Here is a 20,754-nt window from a genome sequence, read left to right as displayed (position 1 = left end):
CTCACCTGCGTGCAGAGTGGATTGGGCTTCTTAGGCTACTGGACATTAGCTCCAGAGGGACGATCACAGGCCCAGCTTGGATGGGTCCAAGTGCCGCGCCGCCGGCCCCCTTACAGAGCCAGAAGGCAGAAGAGGTCCGGAAAATCGGCGGCAGAAGACGTCCTGTCTTCAACAAGGTAGCGCACAGCACTGCAGCTGTGCGCCATTGCTCTCAGCACACTTCACACTTCGGTCACTGAGGGTGCAGGGCGCTGGGGGGGGGGGCGCCCTGAGACGCAATAAAAACACCTTGGATGGCAAAAAAAAATGCATCACATATAGCTCCTGGGCTATATGGATGCATTTAACCCCTGCCAGAAACCATAAAAAAGCAGGAGAAAAGTCAGCGAAAAAGGGGCGGAGCCTATCTCCTCAGCACACTGGCGCCGTTTTCCCTCACAGCTCCGTTGGAGGGAAGCTCCCTGTCTCTCCCCTGCAGTCACTACACTACAGAAAGGGTTAAAAAAAGAGAGGGGGGCACTAATTGGGCGCAGTATTAACTATACAGCAGCTATAAGGGGAAAAACACTTATATAAGGTTATCCCTGTATATATATAGCGCTCTGGTGTGTGCTGGCAAACTCTCCCTCTGTCTCCCCAAAGGGCTAGTGGGGTCCTGTCCTCGATCAGAGCATTCCCTGTGTTTGTGCTGTATGTCGGTACTTTTGTGTCGACATGTATGAGGAGAAAAATGATGTGGAGACGGAGCAGATTGCCTGTAATAGTGATGTCACCCCCTAGGGGGTCGACACCTGAGTGGATGAACTGTTGGAAGGAATTACGTGACAGTGTCAGCTCTGTATAAAAGACAGTGGTTGACATGAGACAGCCGGCTACTCAGCTTGTGCCTGTCCAGACGTCTCATAGGCCGTCAGGGGCTCTAAAGCGCCCGTTACCTCAGATGGCAGATATAGACGCCGACACGGATACTGACTCCAGTGTCGACGGTGAAGAGACGAATGTGACTTCCAGTAGGACCACACGTTACATGATTGAGGCAATGAAAAATGTTTTACACATTTCTGATAATACGAGTACCACCAAAAAAAAAGGGGTATTATGTTCGGTGAGGAAAAACTACCTGTAGTTTTCCTGAATCTGAGAAATTAAATGAGGTGTGTGATGATGCGTGGGTTTCCCCCGATAACAACGGATAATTTCTAAAATGTTATTGGCATTATATCCTTTCCCGCCAGAGGTTAGGGTGCGTTGGGAAACACCCCCTAGGGGGGATAAAGCGCTCACACGCTTGTAAGGGCCCTACCTTCGCCTGAGATGGCCGCCCTTAAGGATCCTGCTGATAGAAAGCAGGAGGGTATCCTAAAAGGTATTTACACACATACTGGTGTTATACTGCGACCAGCAATCGCCTCAGCCTGGATGTGCAGTGCTGGGTTGGCGTGGTCGGATTCCCTGACTGAAAATATTGATACCCTAGATAGGGACAGTATATTTTTGCCTATAGAGCATTTAAAAGATGCATTTTTATATATGCGTGATGCACAGCGGAATATTTGCCGACTGGCATCAAGTCTAAGCGCGTTGTCCATTTCTACCAGTAGAGGGTTATGGACACGTCAGTGGTCAGGTGATGCGTATTCCAAACGGCATTTGGAAGTATTGCTTTATTAAGGGAGGAGTTATTTGGGGTCGGTCTTTCAGACCTGGTGGCCACGGCAACAGCTGGGAATTCCACGTTTGTACCCCAGGTCGCCTCTCAACATGAGAAGACGCCGTATTATCAGGCGCAGTCTTTTCGTGGACAAGCGGGCAAAAGGTTCCTCATTTCTGCCCCGTGACAGAGGGAGAGGAAAAAGGCTGCAGAAATCAGCCAGTTCCCAGGAACAGAAACCCTCTCCCGCCTCTGCCAAGCCCTCAGTATACGCTGGGGCTTTACAAGCAGAATCAGGCATGGTGGGGGGCCCGTCTCAATGAATTTCAGCGCGCAGTGGGCTCACTCGCAAGTAGACCCCTGGATCCTTCAGGTGATATCTCAGGGGTACAAATTAGAATTCGAGACGTCTCCCCCTCGCCGTTTCCTAATGTCGGCTTTACCGACGTCTCCTTCTGACAGGGAGACAGTTTTGGAAGCCATTCACAAGCTGTATTCCCAGCAGGTGATAATCAAGATACCCCTCCTGCAACAGGGAACGGGGTATTATTCCACACTGTTGTGGTACCGAAGCCGGACGGCTCGGTGAGACCGATTCTAAATCTAAAATCTTTGAACACTTACATACAGAGGTTCAAATTCAAGATTGAGTCACTCAGAGCAGTGATTGCGAACCTGGAAGAAGGGGACTACATGATGTCTCGGGACATCAAGGATGCTTACCTTCATGTCAAAATTTACCCTTCTCACCAAGGGTACCTCAGGTTTATGGTACAGAACTGTCACTATCAGTTCAGACGCTGCCGTATGGATGGTACACGGCACCCCGGGTCTTTACCAAGGTAATGGCCGAAATGATGATATTCCTTCGAAGGAAGTGAATTTTAGTTATCCCTTCCTTGGACAATTCCCTGATAAGGGTAAGATCCAGGGAACAGTTGGAGGTCGGTGTAGCACTATCTCAGGTAGTGTTGCGGCAGCACGATTGGATTCTCAATATTCCAAAATCGCACCTGGTTCCGACGACGTGTCTTCTGTTCCTAGGGATGATCCTGGACACAGTCCAGAAAAAGGTGTTTCTCCCGGAGGAGAAAGCCAGGGAGTTATCCGAGCTAGTCAGGAACCTCCTAAAACCGAGCCAAGTCTCAGTGCATCAATGCACAAGGGTTCTGGGTAAAATGGGGGCTTCCTACGAAGCAATCCCATTCGGCAGATTCCACGCAAGAACTTTCCAGTGGGACCTGCTGGACAAATGGTCCGGATCGCATCTTCAGATGCATCAGCGGATAACCCTGTCACCAAGGACAAGGGTGTCCCTCCTGTGGTGGTTGCAGAGTGCTCATCTTCTAGAGGGCCGCAGATTAGGCATTCAGGACTGGGTCCTGGTGACCACGGATGCCAGCCTGCGAGGCTGGGGAGCAGTCACACAGGGAAGGAATATCCAGGGCTTATGGTCAAGCCTGGAGACATCACTTCACACAAATATCCTGAAGCTAAGGGACATTTACAATGCTCTAAGCTTAGCAAGACCTCTGCTTCAAGGTCAGCCGGTGTTGATCCAGTCGGACAACATCACGGCAGTCACCCACGTAAACAGACAGGGTGGCACAAGAAGCAGGAGGGCAATGGCAGAAGCTGCAAGGATTCTTCGCTGGGCGGAAAATCATGTGATAGCACTGTCAGCAGTATTCATTCCGGGAGTGGACAACTGGGAAGCAGACTTCCTCAGCACGACCTCCACCCGGGAGAGTGGGGACTTCACACAGAAGTCTTCCACATGATTAAAAACTCGACAGGTATTGCGCCAGGTCCAGGGACCCTCAGGCAATAAGCTGTAGACGCTCTGGTAACACCGTGGGTGTACCAGTCAGGGTATGTGTTCCCTCCTCTGCCTCTCATACCCAAGGTACTGAGATTGATAAGATGGAGAGGAGTAAGCACTATATTTGTGGTTCCGGATTGGCCAAGAAGGACTTGGTAACCGGAACTTCAAGAGATGCTCACGGAGGATCCGTGGCCTCTACCTCTAAGAAGGGACCTGCTCCAGCAAGGACCCTGTCTGTTCCAAGACTTACCGCGGCTGCGTTTGACGGCATGGCGGTTGAACGCCGGATCCTGAAGGAAAAAAGGCATTCCGGATGAAGTCATCCCTATCCTGATCAAAGCCAGGAAGGATGTAACCGCAAAAACATTATCACCGCAATTGGCGAAAATATGTTGCGTGGTGCGAGGCCAGTAAGGCCCGACGGAGGAAATTCAACTGGGTCGATTCCTACATTTCCTGCAAACAGGAGTGTCTATGGGCCTGAAATTGGGGTCCATTAAGGTTCAAATTTCGGCCCTGTCAATTTTCTTCCAAAAAGAACTAGCTTCAGTCCCTGAAGTTCAGACGTTTGTAAAAGGGGTACTGCATATACAGCCTCCTTTTGTGCCTCCAGTGGCACTTTGGGATCTCAATGTAGTTTTGGGTTCCAAAAGTCACATTGGTTTGAACCACTTAAATCTGTGGAGTTAAAATATCTCACATGGAAAGTGGTCATGCTGTTGGCCCTGGCCTGGGCCAGGCGCGTGTCAGAATTGGCGGCTTTATCCTGAAAAAGCCCTTATCTGATTTTCCATTCGGACAGGGCGGAATTGAGGACTCGTCCTCAGTTTCTCCCCAAGGTGGTTTCAGCGTCTCACCTGAACCAACCTATTGGTGGTGCCTGCGGCTACTAGGGACTTGGAGGCCTCCAAGTTGCTAGACGTTGTCAGTGCCCTGAAAATATATGTTTCCAGGACGGCTGGAGTCAGGAAATCTGACTCGCTGTTTATCCTGTGTGCACCCAACAAGCTGGGTGCTCCTGCTTCTAAGCAGACTATTGCTCGTTGGATTTGTAGTACAATTCAGCTTGCACATTCTGTGGCAGGCCTGCCACAGCCAAAAATCTGTAAATGCCCACTCCACAAGGAAGGTGGGCTCATCTTGGGCGGCTGCCCGAGGGGTCTCGGCTTTACAACTTTGCCGAGCAGCTAATTGGTCAGGAGCAAATACGTTTGTAAAATTCTACAAAATTGATATCCTGGCTGAGGAGGACCTGGAGTTCTCTCATTTGGTGCTGCAGAGTCATCCGCACTCTCCCGCCCGTTTGGGAGCTTTGGTATAATCCCCATGGTCCTTACGGAGTCCCCAGCATCCACTTAGGACGTTAGAGAAAATAAGAATTTACTTACCGATAATTCTATTTCTCATAGTCCGTAGTGGATGCTGGGCGCCCATCCCAAGTGCGGATTGTCTGCAATACTTGTACATAGTTATTGTTACAAAAATCGGGTTATTATTGTTGTGAGCCATCTTTCAGAGGCTCCTCTGTTATCATGCTGTTAACTGGGTTCAGATCACAGGTTATACGGTGTGATTGGTGTGGCTGGTATGAGTCTTACCCGGGATTCAAAATCCTTCCTTATTGTGTACGCTCGTCCGGGCACAGTATCCTAACTGAGGCTTGGAGGAGGGTCATAGGGGGAGGAGCCAGTGCACACCAGATAGTCCTAAAGCTTTCTTTAGATGTGCCCAGTCTCCTGCGGAGCCGCTATTCCCCATGGTCCTTACGGAGTCCCCAGCATCCACTACGGACTATGAGAAATATAATTATCGGTAAGTAAATTCTTATTTTTTGCATGTAAAGGGAGCACAGCAGTCCCTCTGTATTAGAGCTTTCCATCCCCCCTATTCAGCCGTGGCTATTTAGACACAGAACAAAAGACTACATCCCCCATGATGCATCAGTGTGAGTCTCAGGAGCAGGTGCATGTGCAATCCAGGAGCTGGGAAAGATTTGGTTTGTATCAGGGAGAGTCTCAGCCGTGTTTGCATGTGCAACCCGGGATCCCCAAAGAGGACGTTCTTAACCCACAATAGACCACCACAAATGACCAAAAAAGCAGGTAACAGGATGAGGCTCGCCAGTATTCCGGGGTGATGGGAGCAGGCGCCCAATAATAATTGTGCCTAAGGGTTGGTCTGACCACTAAGTCCGCCCCTGCACACTGCCCAGATCAGTGAGGTATCCTGAAGTTAGTCATTTGTCAGGTAGCAACAGGGAACAGTGTACAGTAGCAGGACCAGCTAAGATGGACTTTAGGTTGTATAATCTGTGAGCATTGATGTTACAATTTCCAATTTATGTAAATATTATTCTCAGGAACATCAATAGACCGTATCAGTTGGCGTGTGCTTGGTAAACATTTACAGCCATAAGGGATCACCTCCACAGAGGGATCCACAATGACTAGTTAGAAACTATATTTCTAAACATTTTTCCCTTGATGTCCGTTGTTTCCTAAATCACTTTATTTCATTTATTTTAGCCACAACACGAAAACAACGTCTTGGTTAGACCCACGGTGCCTGAACAAACAGCAGAAGCCTCTGGAAGAATGTGAAGATGATGGTAAGGCAATCTGCATAGGAATAGATACAATTAAGACATATTTAGGATTTTGTGCCAGCGTGAAAAATAATAATTTATGCACCCCAGTTTGTTTGATTCGTCATAAGTATATGATATGTTTAGAGTTTTCTAATGTGTAGAAAAGAAACATTTATTTATGTTTAAATGACTCTTGTATTTTGAAATGGCAAACTTTATTGTACAGATGATCACAGAACACCGCTTACTACACACAGCTGCACATGTTGCTAAACACTAGAATACGTAGGTGCAGGGTTATTTAATATTTAAAGGGTAATTCAGTTATGGGCGACTTGTTCACCCTTACGAATCTGTGCGACACCCGCCACACTTTGCGGAAGAGAGATCTCGCACAACAGTGCTCGCTACCCCATAGGGTAGCGAGCCGGGGATCACAGGTGGCGGCCTCTTGCCAATAACTACTAAGATCTATCCTTCCATAAATGGGAAAGGTTCGAGGTGTTATATTGGGATAAACAGATTAATTTATATAGCAGTTTTAGGGAGTGAAGGTGGTTTGGTGTCACAGGGTTTGTTCAGAATGTGTGATTAAAACCTAGATTCTGTTATAAAGAATTAGAAATTCACATAGAATTGTAAATAATTCAGTTTTCAAATTGTTGCAGGGCCTCCGGTGGTTTCATCCGAAATCCCCCTTAAAATAGTTGTTCTCAGCTTCCCTTTAAAGGCACAATACTCATCTTATTCTTTGATTTAGTGTATACATGAAATTAAGGCATAGATCTCTGCATTTTGACATGTAAAATAGAGACAAAATATGCCCACCTGTTCCACCCAACGCAAACCCCACTATATTCTCTCCCCCCCCCCCCCAAGCAGCCAGTTTTGAATGAAACACCCCCATTTCTGTGCAAGCTTCACATTTTCTGAGGTCGGTTGGGAGGCACAATGAGATACATATACAATAATAATTCTGTTGCAGGATTTTACCTAGCATTCCGCAAAGTGTTAGTAAGTCTGCTAGCAGAGCTGTCAACTGCGGAGCCACTGTTTTTGTCTCCATCAGACTCATTGGATTCTCCATTGAGTGTCAACCTGTCTATCTAATTATCCTGTATAATAAAAAGCTAACGCTGCTTCTCACCTCTATGGGGGGGGGGGGGGGGGGGGGGTTCAAATGTTTTGGGTTCCAGCGGCCACTATATGGCGCCCAGCGTAGCAATGTAAGTGTTGCTTAGTTTGGGCGCGCACAGTCGCTGGCGCTGACATCACTGTTATGTTCTGTCATTTTGACGGACTGGTAACTAGTTGTTTAATAATCTCACAATACAGCTGGTTGAGGGGGTGACCTAGTAGCAGGTGGAGGGTATAATTGGGAGCCCAGTATAACAATATAGAGGGCATGCCAAGGCATCGATAGCTTGAAGATGGCAGTGAAACAGCCATAATGGAGACAGACATAACGTAAGTCATCTATAGCAATCATAGTGAAGATAGAACCTACAGTACAGTGTGCCCAGCATTTGCTTCCCTTTGTATTTGGCATACTTTCCTTTTTGAGGTTAGAATTCCTTTTGAATGAAAGAACTTAGTGATTCTTCTAATCTCTTATCAGAAGTTTGATCCTTGTCGTTGTGATTGATATCCTCTACTCGCTGTATTAATCGGATTAACGATTAAAAATAGATTAAAAATGTATTTAGGACATCTGATATAAATTCCTTGTATACGGTAATATGAATCTCTCTAATTCTTAGTTAATTGATATGCTGCATTATTAATATTAGTTTAACCTTCCAAACCTGGGCCTCTGCAGTAATATCAACTGTATCTGAAAGGCGAATGAAAATAGCCCAATACTACGGTCTAAACTACTAGATTCCGAATGCAGGTCTGACTGTAAAATGTGTTTGTGTTCTGCTAATCAACCCCCTGTTGTAACACGGAGAACAGACTGACAGCTCAACAAACACAGAACAGCTTTGCTTTTTATTTTGATCTGTTTACGTTCTGCAAGGGGAATGTACTAAGCTATTTGATAGGCGTAGGTGGTTTGGTAGCACTGAATGTAACTTGATTTGAAGGAGTTAGGTCTGCAGGAGAGAAAACAAGTGGTATGCAATAAAAAATAAAACAAATGGTATTTAATAAAAAATATACCTTCTACCTGGTTCTGCTTTTATTTTTTTGATATTTATAATTGCGAAGTATAAAATGTAGGTCTGGGGTATTTTGTATTAAAAAAAAAATTCTAATTTAATAGTAAACCTGAGTTAATTAAATCTTAATTTGGAGGCATACGTTTTGCGCACTGTACATAGTTATAGCCACAAGGAACCAACAACATAACGGTGTATTCAAAGTCATATTGACATTGTCGGAAACGGAGTTAAAACCGTGTCGGATTTGGCCGCTAAATCCAACAAAACACGTGGATCCGCTGCTAATCCACCGATCTACGTGTTTTCTGACAAGTCGGAATTGCTGACCTGTTGGAAAAACGGCAGCCCCATTTAATAGGTCGACTCACGTTTCGACCTAAAAAAGTGGGAAACTGACGTCTTTCCGACAAGACGGCAGTTCCGACTATAATTGAATACACCCCGTGGACTGCTTGATTGAATATGTCCCTGCTGATTCGCCCAGTATTAGCTAGAAAGCAGCTCATACATTCAGTAGGTTGGTATAAAGGGCGCACATTAATTATCGGCCTCCAAAAATATAATTGCACATCACAGGCCTGAGGAATTATTTTTTGGGGTAACTAATCAAGGCCTTTACAACGGGGACATTGTCCCCACACTTGCATGAAAAGAACCTGGGGGAGTGGAATGATCGCACTTCATCAGCTCTTTCCATTGGAAAGTACTTACTATAGCTGGGTAGACACTGGAGCGACGGGCATTTGTTCCGACATCGGAACGAATGCCCTTGAGGCCAGATTCTGTGTACAAACTGGAATGAGTTTTCTGAAGGACGGAACAGTCATGTACTGTCCTTCATAAGCATAAACAAAGTCACTTGTGATATTGCTAGGTTTGATACACATCGCATCAAATCTAGCATCCGTCGCTAGCAACCACGGGAGCCCGCAATCATCCGTAGAACACTGACCGATGTAGGGGACTTGTCGTTACGACCGGCAAATCTGCCCAACATTGCTTCTGTATGTGCCTAGCTTAACGTCATCTGAAAACAACATTTTTTTTCTGAGTTTGATAAATGTAATAATTATATACGGACAGCAGTATACTGAGATTTTAACATGAGTGCAGGAGATATTGGTAATTACACCTGCAGTAGACAATTGATAGCTATGAAGGAAACATAAATAACCCGTTAATTGCTGTTTCTGCATGATTAATGGGGCCAAACTTAAACGCTTGATACATAGGCCCCAGCTCCTAAACATGAACAGAAAAGTAGCAGTGCCTCTAGTGGCATGAAATGGTAAATACACCCTCTGATAGCTACTCACACTTGCCCCTACAGTAAAGTATGTGCTGGATGCGCCCATAAATGAATTGTACCTGCAGCTCCTGTAGAAGAGCGCAAGATAGGGGAGCACTAAGCGCTACTTATGTAGTTCATCTGTGCTGTTTATCTAGGTATGTCCTATAAACCTGGCTCCTAATCAGCCATGTTATTGAGGCTGCTTTCACTGTACACTGAGCCCAGTATGTCAGAACTCTACACATATTTAGTTTTACTAACACATTTCCATATTGCTCTCCCATAGTGTGCAATCAAACATGTGTCTCTCTAAATATATAAATAAAAAATGTGGCAGTTTTGAATAAAAAAAAGAAAATACTATTTATAAATGGGGCAGTACGGATGGTGTAATGGTTAGCATTACTGCCTCACAGCACTGAGGTCATGGGTTCGATTCCCACCATGGCTCTACCTGTGCGGAGTTTGTATATTCTCCCCGTACTTGCGTGGGTTTCCTCTGGGTTCTCCGGTTTCCTCCCACAATCCAAAAATATACTGGTAGGTCAATTGGATCCCAACAAAAATTAACCCTAGTATGAATGTGTGCCCATGTACATGTGTTAGGGAATATAGATTGTAAGCTCCACTGGGGCAGGGACTGATGTGAATGGCTAAATATTCTCTGTAAAGCGCTGCGGAATATGTGTGCGCTATATAAATAACTGGTAATAATAATAATAATAATAATAATAATATAACAAACCACCATTGATTGTATTGTATATAGCAGGGATGGGGAACCTTCAGCCCTTCAGCTGTTGTTGAACTACATATGCCAGCATGCCCTGCAACAGTTTTCGCATGGCCAAATAGCAAGGCATGCTGGTATGTGTAGTTCAACAACAGCTGGAGGGCCGAAGGTTCCCCATCCCTGGTATATAGCAAAGGCCTACATCATACATTTAATTGCACATTGAGAGGAGTTTTCTCATAGGCTGAGTTTGCACTCGCTGTTGTCTGGTGTTACATTTGGAAATTCCCCCTGAAATGTATTGTTTTATAGAACAATAGTTTTATTTATTTTGTTACCAATTTATTTCTTTTCGAGCCAAAAGCAAGGTCACATCATGCTGTCGGCTACGTGTGACTTTGATTTTTAGGCAGTTGGGGGGAGATTTATCAATGCTGGGAGAGAAATAAAGTACTGGCCAATCAGCTCCTAACTGTAATTTTTCAAACACAGCCTGTGAAATGACAGCTAGGAGCTGAATGGTTGGTACTTTATCTATCTAGAAGAAAACAAAAATTGCAGAGGCACACACAATAGTACCAAGTACTACTAATCAGAATAATTGTAATAAACTCTATCTAACATGGAGGAAAGTGGAGTTTCTTAGCATAATTTTTTGCCCAAATATATGGACCCACCAACCAATGACCAGGTGACCTCATCTGGTGGGTCCATAACACTAAGGTTCAAGTCCATGGCACGTATTATAGAGTGTGCATCTGCATTTTTTTTTCTTCTGTATAGAGCTACAATTCTCAACGTGTTGGCACCTCTCATTATGCTTGGAATTAGGGTGTGCAGTCCAAGGCGGCCGCCCCCCATCCCCCCCATATACTTTTTCTATCTCCAAGCTTTGTTACATCTTCCCCAGGGAATCTAATTCTGTATCCGGTCTCTAGGTCGACCACACTTAGGTCGACAATCACTAGGTCAACCACTATTGGTCGACATTGTTTTTAGGTCGACGTCACTAGGTTGACATGAGTTTTTCACTTTTTTTCTCAGTTTTTTACTTTTTCATACTTTACGATCCACATGGGCTACAATTGGGAACGGTAACCTGTGCCGAGCGCAGCGGAGCGAGGCACCGTGCCGGAAGCCGCGAGCCATGTGAGGGAACACGGTGCACTAATTGGTGTTCACGGTCACTCTATGAAGCAAACAACACAAATAAAAAAAAAAAAAAAACTCATGTCGACCTTTTGTCATGTCAACCTTGCTCATATCAACCTAATGCTCGTGTCAACCTATTTTGGGTGTCGACTTAGTTACTGTCGACCAATAGTGGTCGGCCTAGACACTGTCGACCTAAGTGTGGTTGACCCAATGAACCACACCTGTCTAATTCCAGTGCCACAAAATATCTTTACTTGTATTGTCTTCTATAGGTTGATCTGTTCTAATCTGGGACATTTTATACTCACAGTGCCAGAATTTTTTTTTTTTAATGAAGCATTAAAAGAGAGAAATTCCTTGTTAAATGATTGATGCCTAAATTCTCAACCAAAACCATTTGCATTCGGCACACAAACCTAATAACGTCCGAAATGTCACCATGTTAGTGTTCCAGTTTAGATCATTTTCAACCTGTACTATTGATTATATATATATTTTTTTTTTCTGATGGGGATTTCTAACATGGTGTTGGTATCTGAATTCATTTTCTTTTAATCTTTCTGTCTCATTTACTGCTCTTTCCCTGGAGAAGAAGGGGTCCACACTGAAGAACTGGACAGTGAACTAGGTAAATAGTCACTATCTATTTATAATGATTTTTATTTATTTTTTTACTTCTGCAAAAATGATTTTCTTCTGTTTATGCTCCTAAACCAAGTTTAAAATGATCTGTCCTTTTACATACATGCGTGTAGTGATTAGCAGTTATCTTTCGCTTCGATGCAATGACGGTCTGTGCCACGTTTTTGGAGGCAATGGTATTTAAGGGAGATCAAAGCATCATGTGACCATGCATCTAAATTCTACCTTTTGTCACGTTTGTGCATTTTGTCGTTTGTCTCATTTTGTGATCATTTGGAGGCATTTCTTACTAAAAGGCCAAATGAGTTTGCAAATGATCTCATAGCACAGGTGTTGCACAGATTTATTTTAAAATAAGACGAGGATTGCAAATGTTTGTGTTATAATAAAGAAAACATCTGACTGGTTCCACAGACAACACCATGTATCCTCCTTATATATCAGTTTTCATATATAACGCTACAGTAATTGTGTCCCTCGGCGCCACCTACAGGATTAACAACATTGTAACACTGAGGACTTACTGAAACACCTTTAATGATCTCCGCAGAATGCAGACACTTCACTTAGTAAGGTTGAGTATTTTCCAGGGTCATTCAAATAAATTATTTTGTTTTGAAATGATGTTTGCAGTGTTCAAAGAGGTTTTAATGCAGAAGTCAAATGTAGATTCAGGTTGTTGTTTTTTTGAGACTTCTGTTCCAGTCTTTTATCTTTAATTGGCTAAAATTGCTGCCCAATTTCTCATAAGGCATAAGTTGTCTGTAAGCTTATGTGAAGGTTTTTGAGGAGAGTCGCTGATGGGCCCTACACATTACCCGACCTGCCGCTGAGCTGCCCTACGGCCGGCGGGCGAACCGGCGGCGGGGGGGAGTGAAGTTTCTTCACTCCACCCGGCTCCAAAACAGTGCATGCTAATATGGACGAGATTGTCCATATTGGCCTGCATGCATAAGCGACCGGGCACCATTCATTGTCGGTGCCTACACACTTAACAATATGAACGAGTTCTCGTTCATTAATGAACGAGAACGTTCATATCATTTAGTGAAATCTATAAGTGTGTAGGGCCCATAACTCTTGTTTCTATCCACTACCCTCCTTGCAAGTATGGGCTAACATGCTTAAAATGCCAATTAGTATAGCTTACTGGGGAAAGCAGGTGGCTTCCTAACGGACGGGATCCCGGCGGTCGATATACCGACGCAAGGATCCTGAAGGAGGATGCAATCCCGGCTTCTAGATACAGAAGCCGTATGGGATACCGACATCACAATATCGACAGCCGACATCACAATCGTCCTGACAGCTGGACACACTGGCATCCTGCCGGGGTGGGGGGTAGGTTAAGACAGGAGAAGGGGGGTTAAGGTTAGGGGGCAGGGCCGGGAAGGTTAGGGTTATGGACCAGGGAGGGAGGGTTAGGCACTTAGAAGGGGAGGGTTAGGTTTAGGCAGCGGGGAAGGGAGGGTTGGGGTTAGGCACCACCCGGGAGGGTTATGGTTAGGCACCACCAGGAAGGGTTAGGTTTAGGCACCCACAAGGGAGGGTTAGGGTACTTTAGAAGGTGCTGGTGGGATGCTGACCGTGGCATCCCGTCCGTCGGGATATCGTACTGTACCCCTAACTCTTGCTCAACCCGTGGCTTTTCAAAATGTGCTATCATGCATTTTTTACCACACCCAACTGCGTTGTACTTGCAAGATCTACAGCAAGCACTCACACATCCATACCAAACACAAACCTCTGAGACAGTAATTTGGTAAACCGAAGAATATCAACTTTACAATAGGCCTAAGTCAGACAACTGAGGCACATACAATATCATTGACAAAAACGTGCCACTTGCAGTGGGGCCTAGATGAGAGAGACGCACCACACAAACACATCATTACACCCTTTAAGACAATATATAGACATCATTTCTAATGTATGATGGTGGGGTGTTTACAGTGGACAGCACAATAGCACAAAATGAGTAAAACTTATCGAAATAAATGAATATAAATTAAGACATCTTATTTCATTTGAAGGTTTGATGGTCACTGGGGATATTAATGTGTCATTATGGAGGTAGAAAGAAAATGAGGAAAGGTTGGTCATTCTTACAGAGATGTGGGTGGTGACCCTAGTTTGAGGTCACAGTTTTCCTGTATGTTTGAGAAATATGTTACTGCTTGCTGAATAAATTGGTTTAATAAGAATATTTAGTACAGTCTAAGTATAGAGATCTGTGAATTAGTAATATTTTCCTTCTTCAAGTCGATAGAGCATAAGTGATACAGGTTACATGCAGAGAACTAAGAGAGAGAATAAAACCTAATTGCACTTTATGAGGTTCCCTTCTGGAGCGGAGCCTACACAGTGTGTTTTGTCTGATTACACTACACACCACCTGACTCAGGAAATGCACAGTGTCTCCAAACAACACAAATTCAGTCTGCTGGCTCCCAAGCAAATGAATCCTCTGCCGTAATATAAAAACAGTTTTTCTGTAATTAATGCAAATATTAGGTCTATTAGATTTCCGCTTTCTTCTGCAGCTCTGACATGTTTTTGCTACAGCCGTACATATGTGATATAGGATTTTAGTAAATAATACAGATTTTGCTTGGATGCAGAAAACAAACATAAGTCAGGAAGCGTCTATTTTTGTAAGATGTCATTTTATTCAACTATTATGGTTTGGTCTTAGAAAAGCAATTCTCACTTATTGGAGTACCGAAATGTACCAAAACCCCCTTTTTTTTCTCCCAAGTAGAACGATGTTGAATTCTATACCACTATAGTGCATGTGGTTCCCCCCAATTGTTTTGCAACCACAGGCCCCGCACTTTGCGACATTTCCAAAAATACGGCCCTGCATATGCTTTTTACAATTTTTTTTAATTTCCCTCTAATTTTTATTCTTTTTTTACACTACTTTATTAATGTTTATTTCTCTTACGTCCTAGAGGATGCTGGGGTCCATTTTAGAACCATGGGGTATAGACGGTTCCTCAGGAGCCTTCGGCACATTAAGACTTTTCAACAGTGTGAACTGGCTCCTCCCTCTATGCCCCTCATCCAGACCTCAGTTTAGAAAATGTGCCCGGGAGACAGGATGCACACTAGTGAAGCTCTACAGAGTTCTGCTGGAAAAGACTTTGTTAGGTTTTTTATTTTACAGGGAAGCTGCTGGCAACAGCTTCCCTGCTTCGTGGGGCTTAGGGGGGGAAGTAGGAACCAACTTCTCAATTAGTTCAATGGCTCTGCTTCCGCTGACAGGACACCATTAGCTCCTGAAGGGTACTGAGCACAGCCCTTGCCTGGCTGCTGCTCACTCCCACAGCACTGCCGCCACCCCCTAACAAAGCCAGAAGTCAGAAGGCTGGTGACTTATTTACCGTAGGCCTGCAGAGAGGGGCCCTCCGGTCATCATGGCGGCATAAAGGTACCAGCGCAGCGCGTGACGCTGCGCAGCATGTCTCTCAGCACAAGGGTGCAGAGCGCGCGGGGAGGGTGGCGCGCTCTGTGGGACATGATAAAAATCCTTACTCTCACTGGTATAGCAGTACATACATAGCAGCCGCTGATGTACATACCCCTGCCAGTATAAATAATTCACTCACTGAGGTAGAATCGCACCATTTCAAGGGGGCGGGGCTTCTCCTCAGATTTGCCAAAACACTCAGTGGGCGCCATTTTCTCCTGCAGAAACGCCAGAGTGCTGATCCTGAACGCTGCTTCTCCTCATACATCGCTGATACGAGTACCAGGGTGTTATAGAGGGGGAGGGGAGTGCATATTAGGTCTGCAGACTTAATATTGGAAAAAGCGCTGTTGTTGTGTATATTTTATACAATTACATCTAGGGCGCGGGGTGTGGACTGGCAAATCCCCCTGTGTCCCTCTGACAGACTTTGGTGCGAGTCTGTCCCCAGTAGCTCCCCTGTGTGAGAGTGGTGTGTGTGTACAAGTGTGTACCATGTCAGGAGAAAGCTCTTCCCTAGAGGAACCCATTTTAGATGCACAAGAGAGTAATGAGCCTGTGTGGGTGAGAAAGTTGCAGAGTAATATGTCTAAGCTTGCAAAGAAATTCTCTGAGTCTGAACAACAGACAAAGTATTGGAGACAGTCTGTGGAGGATGCACTGTTTGCTGATCCCTCCACGTCATCCACTCGGGACCCTTCTTGTTCCCAGAAAAGGTCTCTGGCGCAGATTATGCAAAGGGACACTGACACAGATTCCGACACTGAGGTCGACACTGGGGATTTGAGAGGGGGAGACCCCAAACTAGCCAAGAGCATTCAGTGTATGATAGTCGCTATAAAAGAGGTGTTAGAGTTTACCGACACAACACCTGCACCTGAGGAAAAATATTATTTTAAATTAAATAAAAAACAGGTGGTGACTTTTCCTCCGTCTAAGGACTTGAATGCATTCTTTGAAGAATCCTGGTCTAACCCAGAAAAGAAGTTTACTATTCCTAGAAGGATACGTGTAGCGTACCCTTTCACTGAGGAAGACAGGCGCAAGTGGGAGTCACTCCCGATGGTAGACACCTCAGTCTCTAGGCTGTCGAAGAAAATCATTTTGCCTGCCCCAGGGTCAGCTTCATTAAAAGAACCTGCTGACCGTAAGTTAGAGACGACTTTAAAGTCTATCTATATAGCTACTGGTACGTTACTCAGGTCCACAATTGCTTCTGCGTGGGTGGGTAACGCAGTGAAAAAATGGTCAGACAACTTGATTGTTAATATAGACACTGTCGATAAAGATGATATGCTTCTAATTCTAAGTCATATCAAAGATTCTGCAGGTTACTTAGTTGAGGCTATGAAGGATGTTGGTTTACTGGGTTCAAGATCCTCCGCTATGGCGATTTCAGCCTGCAGGGCACTGTGGATCCGCCAATGGAATGCTGATGCAGAATCCAAGAGAAATATTGAGGCGCTCCCCTACAATGGTGAGGCCCTCTTTGGAGACAAGCTGGATGCCATGATATCAACTACTACATCTGGCAAATCAGCATTTCTGCCGTCGGCAGCTACACCGGCTAGGAAAGGGTATCACTCATACTATGCAGTCCTTTCGGCCCAACAAGCACAATATAGCAAAGAGTACCCCTTTCTTTGCAGGAAGAGGGCGGGGACGAGGTAGGCGACCTGCAACACCTTCAGGCTCGCAGGAGCAGAAGTCAGCCACTGCTTCTGCTAAAACCACAGCATGACGCTGGGGCTCCCCTGCGGGAGTACCATCGGGTGGGGGCACGTCTACAGTTCTTCAGTCAGGTCTGGTTCCACTCAGATCTGGATCGTTTGGATACTAAAAATATTTTCTCAGGGTTACAAGTTTAGAGTTTCAAAATCTCCCCCATGCCGATTTTTCAGATCAGCCTTACCAGTTTCAGTTCAAGACAGAAGAAAGGTGCTGGACGCGATACAAAAATTATGTCAGGACAAGGTAATTTCCTTAGATCCTGCACCACAACAGGAGAAAGGTTTTTATTCAAGCCTGTTTGTGGTTCCGAAGCCGTATGGCTCGGTCAGACAGATTTTAAACCTAAAATCACTGAACCATTATTTAAAAAGATTCAAATTCAAAATGGAGTCCCTGAGAGCGGTGATCTCCAGCTTGGAAGAAAAAGAATTTCTGGTGTCGGTGGACATCAAGGATGCTTATTTGCATATTCCCATTTACCCTCAGCATCAAGTATACCTGAGGTTTGCGGTTCAGGACTGCCACTACCAGTTCCAAACGTTGCCTTTCGGGCTTTCCACGGCTTCGAGAATTTTCACCAAGGTGATGGCGGAGATGATGGTTCTCCGTCGCAAGAAAGGAGTCAACATAATTCCTTACCTGGATGATCTCCTGATAAAAGCGAAATCCAGGGAGAAGTTAGTGCAGGACATCGCACTTTCCCTGACGGTGCTGCAACAGCACAGTTGGATCATAAACCTTCCAAAATCACAATTGGAACCGACGATGAGGTTGTCATTTCTGGGAATGATACTGGACACCAAGGTACAGAAAGTATTTCTACCGGTGGAAAAGGCTCTGGAGATCCAGAGCAAGGTCAAACACCTTTTGAAACCAGCACGAGTGTCGATTAATCAGTGCATTCGCCTGCTGGGGAAAATGGTAGCGGCTTACGAGGCTCTACAATATGGCCGATTCCATGCCAGGGTGTTCCAGTGGGACCTACTGGACAAGTGGTCCGGATCGCATCTGCACATGCAGCAAAGGATAATCCTGTCAACGAAAGCCAGAATTTCGCTCCTGTGGTGGCTACAAAGTTCTCACCTCTTGGAGGGACGCAGGTACAGGATTCATGCCTGGATCCTGGTGACCACAGATGCAAGTCTCCGAGGCTGGGGAGCAGTCACGCAAGGGGAAAGCTTCCAAGGAAGATGGTCAAGTCAAGAAACACTTCTTCACATAAACATTCTGGAGTTGAGAGCCGTTTACAACAGCCTTTAACAAGTGGCGCATTTTCTTCAAGATCGTCCCATACAGATCCAGTTGGACAATTTAACAGCAGTAGCTTACATAAACCGTCAGGGAGGAACGAAAAGCAGAGCGGCAATGGCAGAGGTGACAAAAATACTCCTCTGGGCTGAAAGGCATGCAAGAGCTCTGTCAGCAATCTTTATTCCGGGAGTGGACAACTGGGAAGCAGACTTCCTCAGCAGACACGATCTCCATCCAGGAGAATGTGGCCTCCACCAAGATGTTTTTGCGGAGGTAGCAAGTTGTTGGGGCGTTCCCCAAGTAGACATGATGGCATCGCGTCTCAACAAAAAGCTTCAGACATATTGTTCCAGGTCGAGAGACCCACAAGCAATAGCAGTGGATGCACTGGTGACACCGTGGGTGTTCCAGTCAGTGTATGTGTTCCCTCCACTTCCACTAATACCAAAAATTCTCAAGATCATACGAAGAACAAGGGTTCGGGCAATTCTCATCGCCCCAGACTGGCCAAGGAGGGCTTGGTATACAGATCTTCAGGAGTTACTGATAGAAGATCCTCGGCCTCTTCCTCTTCGCGAGGACCTGCTTCAGCAGGGGCCGTTGGTTTATCAAGACTTACCGCGGCTACGTTTGACGGCATGGCTGTTGAGCGCCAGATCCTAGCCAGGAAGGGTATTCCCGATGAAGTCATTCCCACACTTATTCAGGCCATGAAGGGAGTAACGTCCAAACATTATCATCGTATTTGGAGAAAGTATGTGTCTTGGTGTGAATCCAAGAAGTCTCCTGCGGTGGAGTTTCAATTAGGGCGTCTTCTCCTATTTCTACAGGCTGGTGTGGAGGCAGGCTTACGATTAGGGTCTATCAAGGTCCAAATTTCGGCCTTGTCCATTTTCTTTCAGAAACAGTTGGCTTCTCTTCCTGAGGTTCAGACGTTCGTGAAGGGAGTTCTGCGCATCCAACCTGCCTTTGTGCCTCCTGCCGCACCATGGGATCTTAATGTGGTGCTGCGGTTCCTTAAATCGGACTGGTTTGAGCCTCTGCAACAGGTGGAGTTTAAGTTTCTCACTTGGAAAGTGGTCATGCTGTTGGCTTTGGCATCAGGAAGATGAGTGTCTGAGTTAGGAGCTCTGTCTCACAAGAGTCCTTACTTGATTTTTCATGAAGATAGGGCTGAACTTAGAACACGTCAACAATTTCTTCCAAAGGTTGTGTCTTCTTTCCATATCAACCAACCTGTGGTGGTGCCAGTGGCTTCTGACACCTCAGCCGTTTCAAAGTCCTTGGATGTCGTCAGAGCTTTGAGGACTTCTCTTACAAGAACGTCTCGGATAAGGAAAACAGAAGCGTTGTTTGTCCTCTATGACCCCAACAAGATTGGATGTCCTGCATCTAAGCAGACTATTGCACACTGGATCAGGGGTACAATTCAGCACGCTCATTCCACGGCAGGATTGCCGATACCGACTTCGGTAAAGGCCCACTCTACAAGGAATGTGGGTTCTTCCTGGGCGGCTGCCCGGAGTGTCCCAGCTTTGCAGATTTGCCGAGCTGCTACTTGGTCAGGTGCAAACACGTTTGCTAAGTTTTACAAGTTTGACACCTTGGCTGCTGACAACCTTCAATTTGGTCAGTCAGTTCTGCAGGAACATTAGCACTTTCCCGCCCGTACTGGGAGCTTTGGTACATACCCATGGTACTAAAATGGACCCCAGCATCCTCTAGGACGCAAGAGAAAATAGGATTTTAATTACCTACCGGTAAATCCTTTTCTCGTAGTCCGTAGAGAATGCTGGGCGCCCGCCCAGTGCTTATTTTTCCTGCATTATGTTTTTGTCTTTTTACACAAGTTCTCATGTGTTATGAGGTTATACAGCAGTTGCTGTTCCGCTCGTTGGTATGGTTTATGTTGAATGCCATGTTGTGCGGCATGGTTTGTATGGGGTGAGCTGGTGTGAATCTCGCCACTAGCTTAATCTTAATTCCTTCTCTCAAAGTTGTACGTCTCCTCGGGCACAGTTCCTATACTGAGGTCTGGAGGAGGGGCATAGAGGGAGGAGCCAGTTCACACTGTTGAAAAGTGTTAGTGCCGAAGGCTCCTGCGGAACTGTCTATACCCCATGGTACTAAAATGGACCCCAGCATCCTCTACGGACTACGAGAAAAGGACTTACCGGTAGGTAATTAAAATCCTATTTTTATGGATCACACCGTATGTATACAATGGTACCAAAGAAATGTGTTAAGGCCT

At 45.4% G+C, this 20,754-nt stretch overlaps 1 protein-coding gene across 1 annotated transcript in view; it reads left to right on the top strand.

The window, feature by feature from the left end:
- MAGI1 (membrane associated guanylate kinase, WW and PDZ domain containing 1) overlaps positions 1-20,754 on the top strand; it is an 809,094-nt gene that overhangs the window by 639,694 nt on the left and 148,646 nt on the right. The window contains exons 6-7 of the mRNA XM_063940923.1: positions 6,002-6,084; positions 11,997-12,035. Of these exons, the coding sequence (XP_063796993.1) occupies positions 6,002-6,084; positions 11,997-12,035 (122 nt within the window). The remainder of the gene's footprint in view (positions 1-6,001; positions 6,085-11,996; positions 12,036-20,754) is intronic.

The sequence above is a fragment of the Pseudophryne corroboree genome, chromosome 9, assembly GCF_028390025.1.
Source record: "Pseudophryne corroboree isolate aPseCor3 chromosome 9, aPseCor3.hap2, whole genome shotgun sequence".
NCBI classification, from domain to species: Eukaryota; Metazoa; Chordata; class Amphibia; order Anura; family Myobatrachidae; genus Pseudophryne; species Pseudophryne corroboree.
This window is presented reverse-complemented; position numbering and strand designations above follow the sequence as displayed.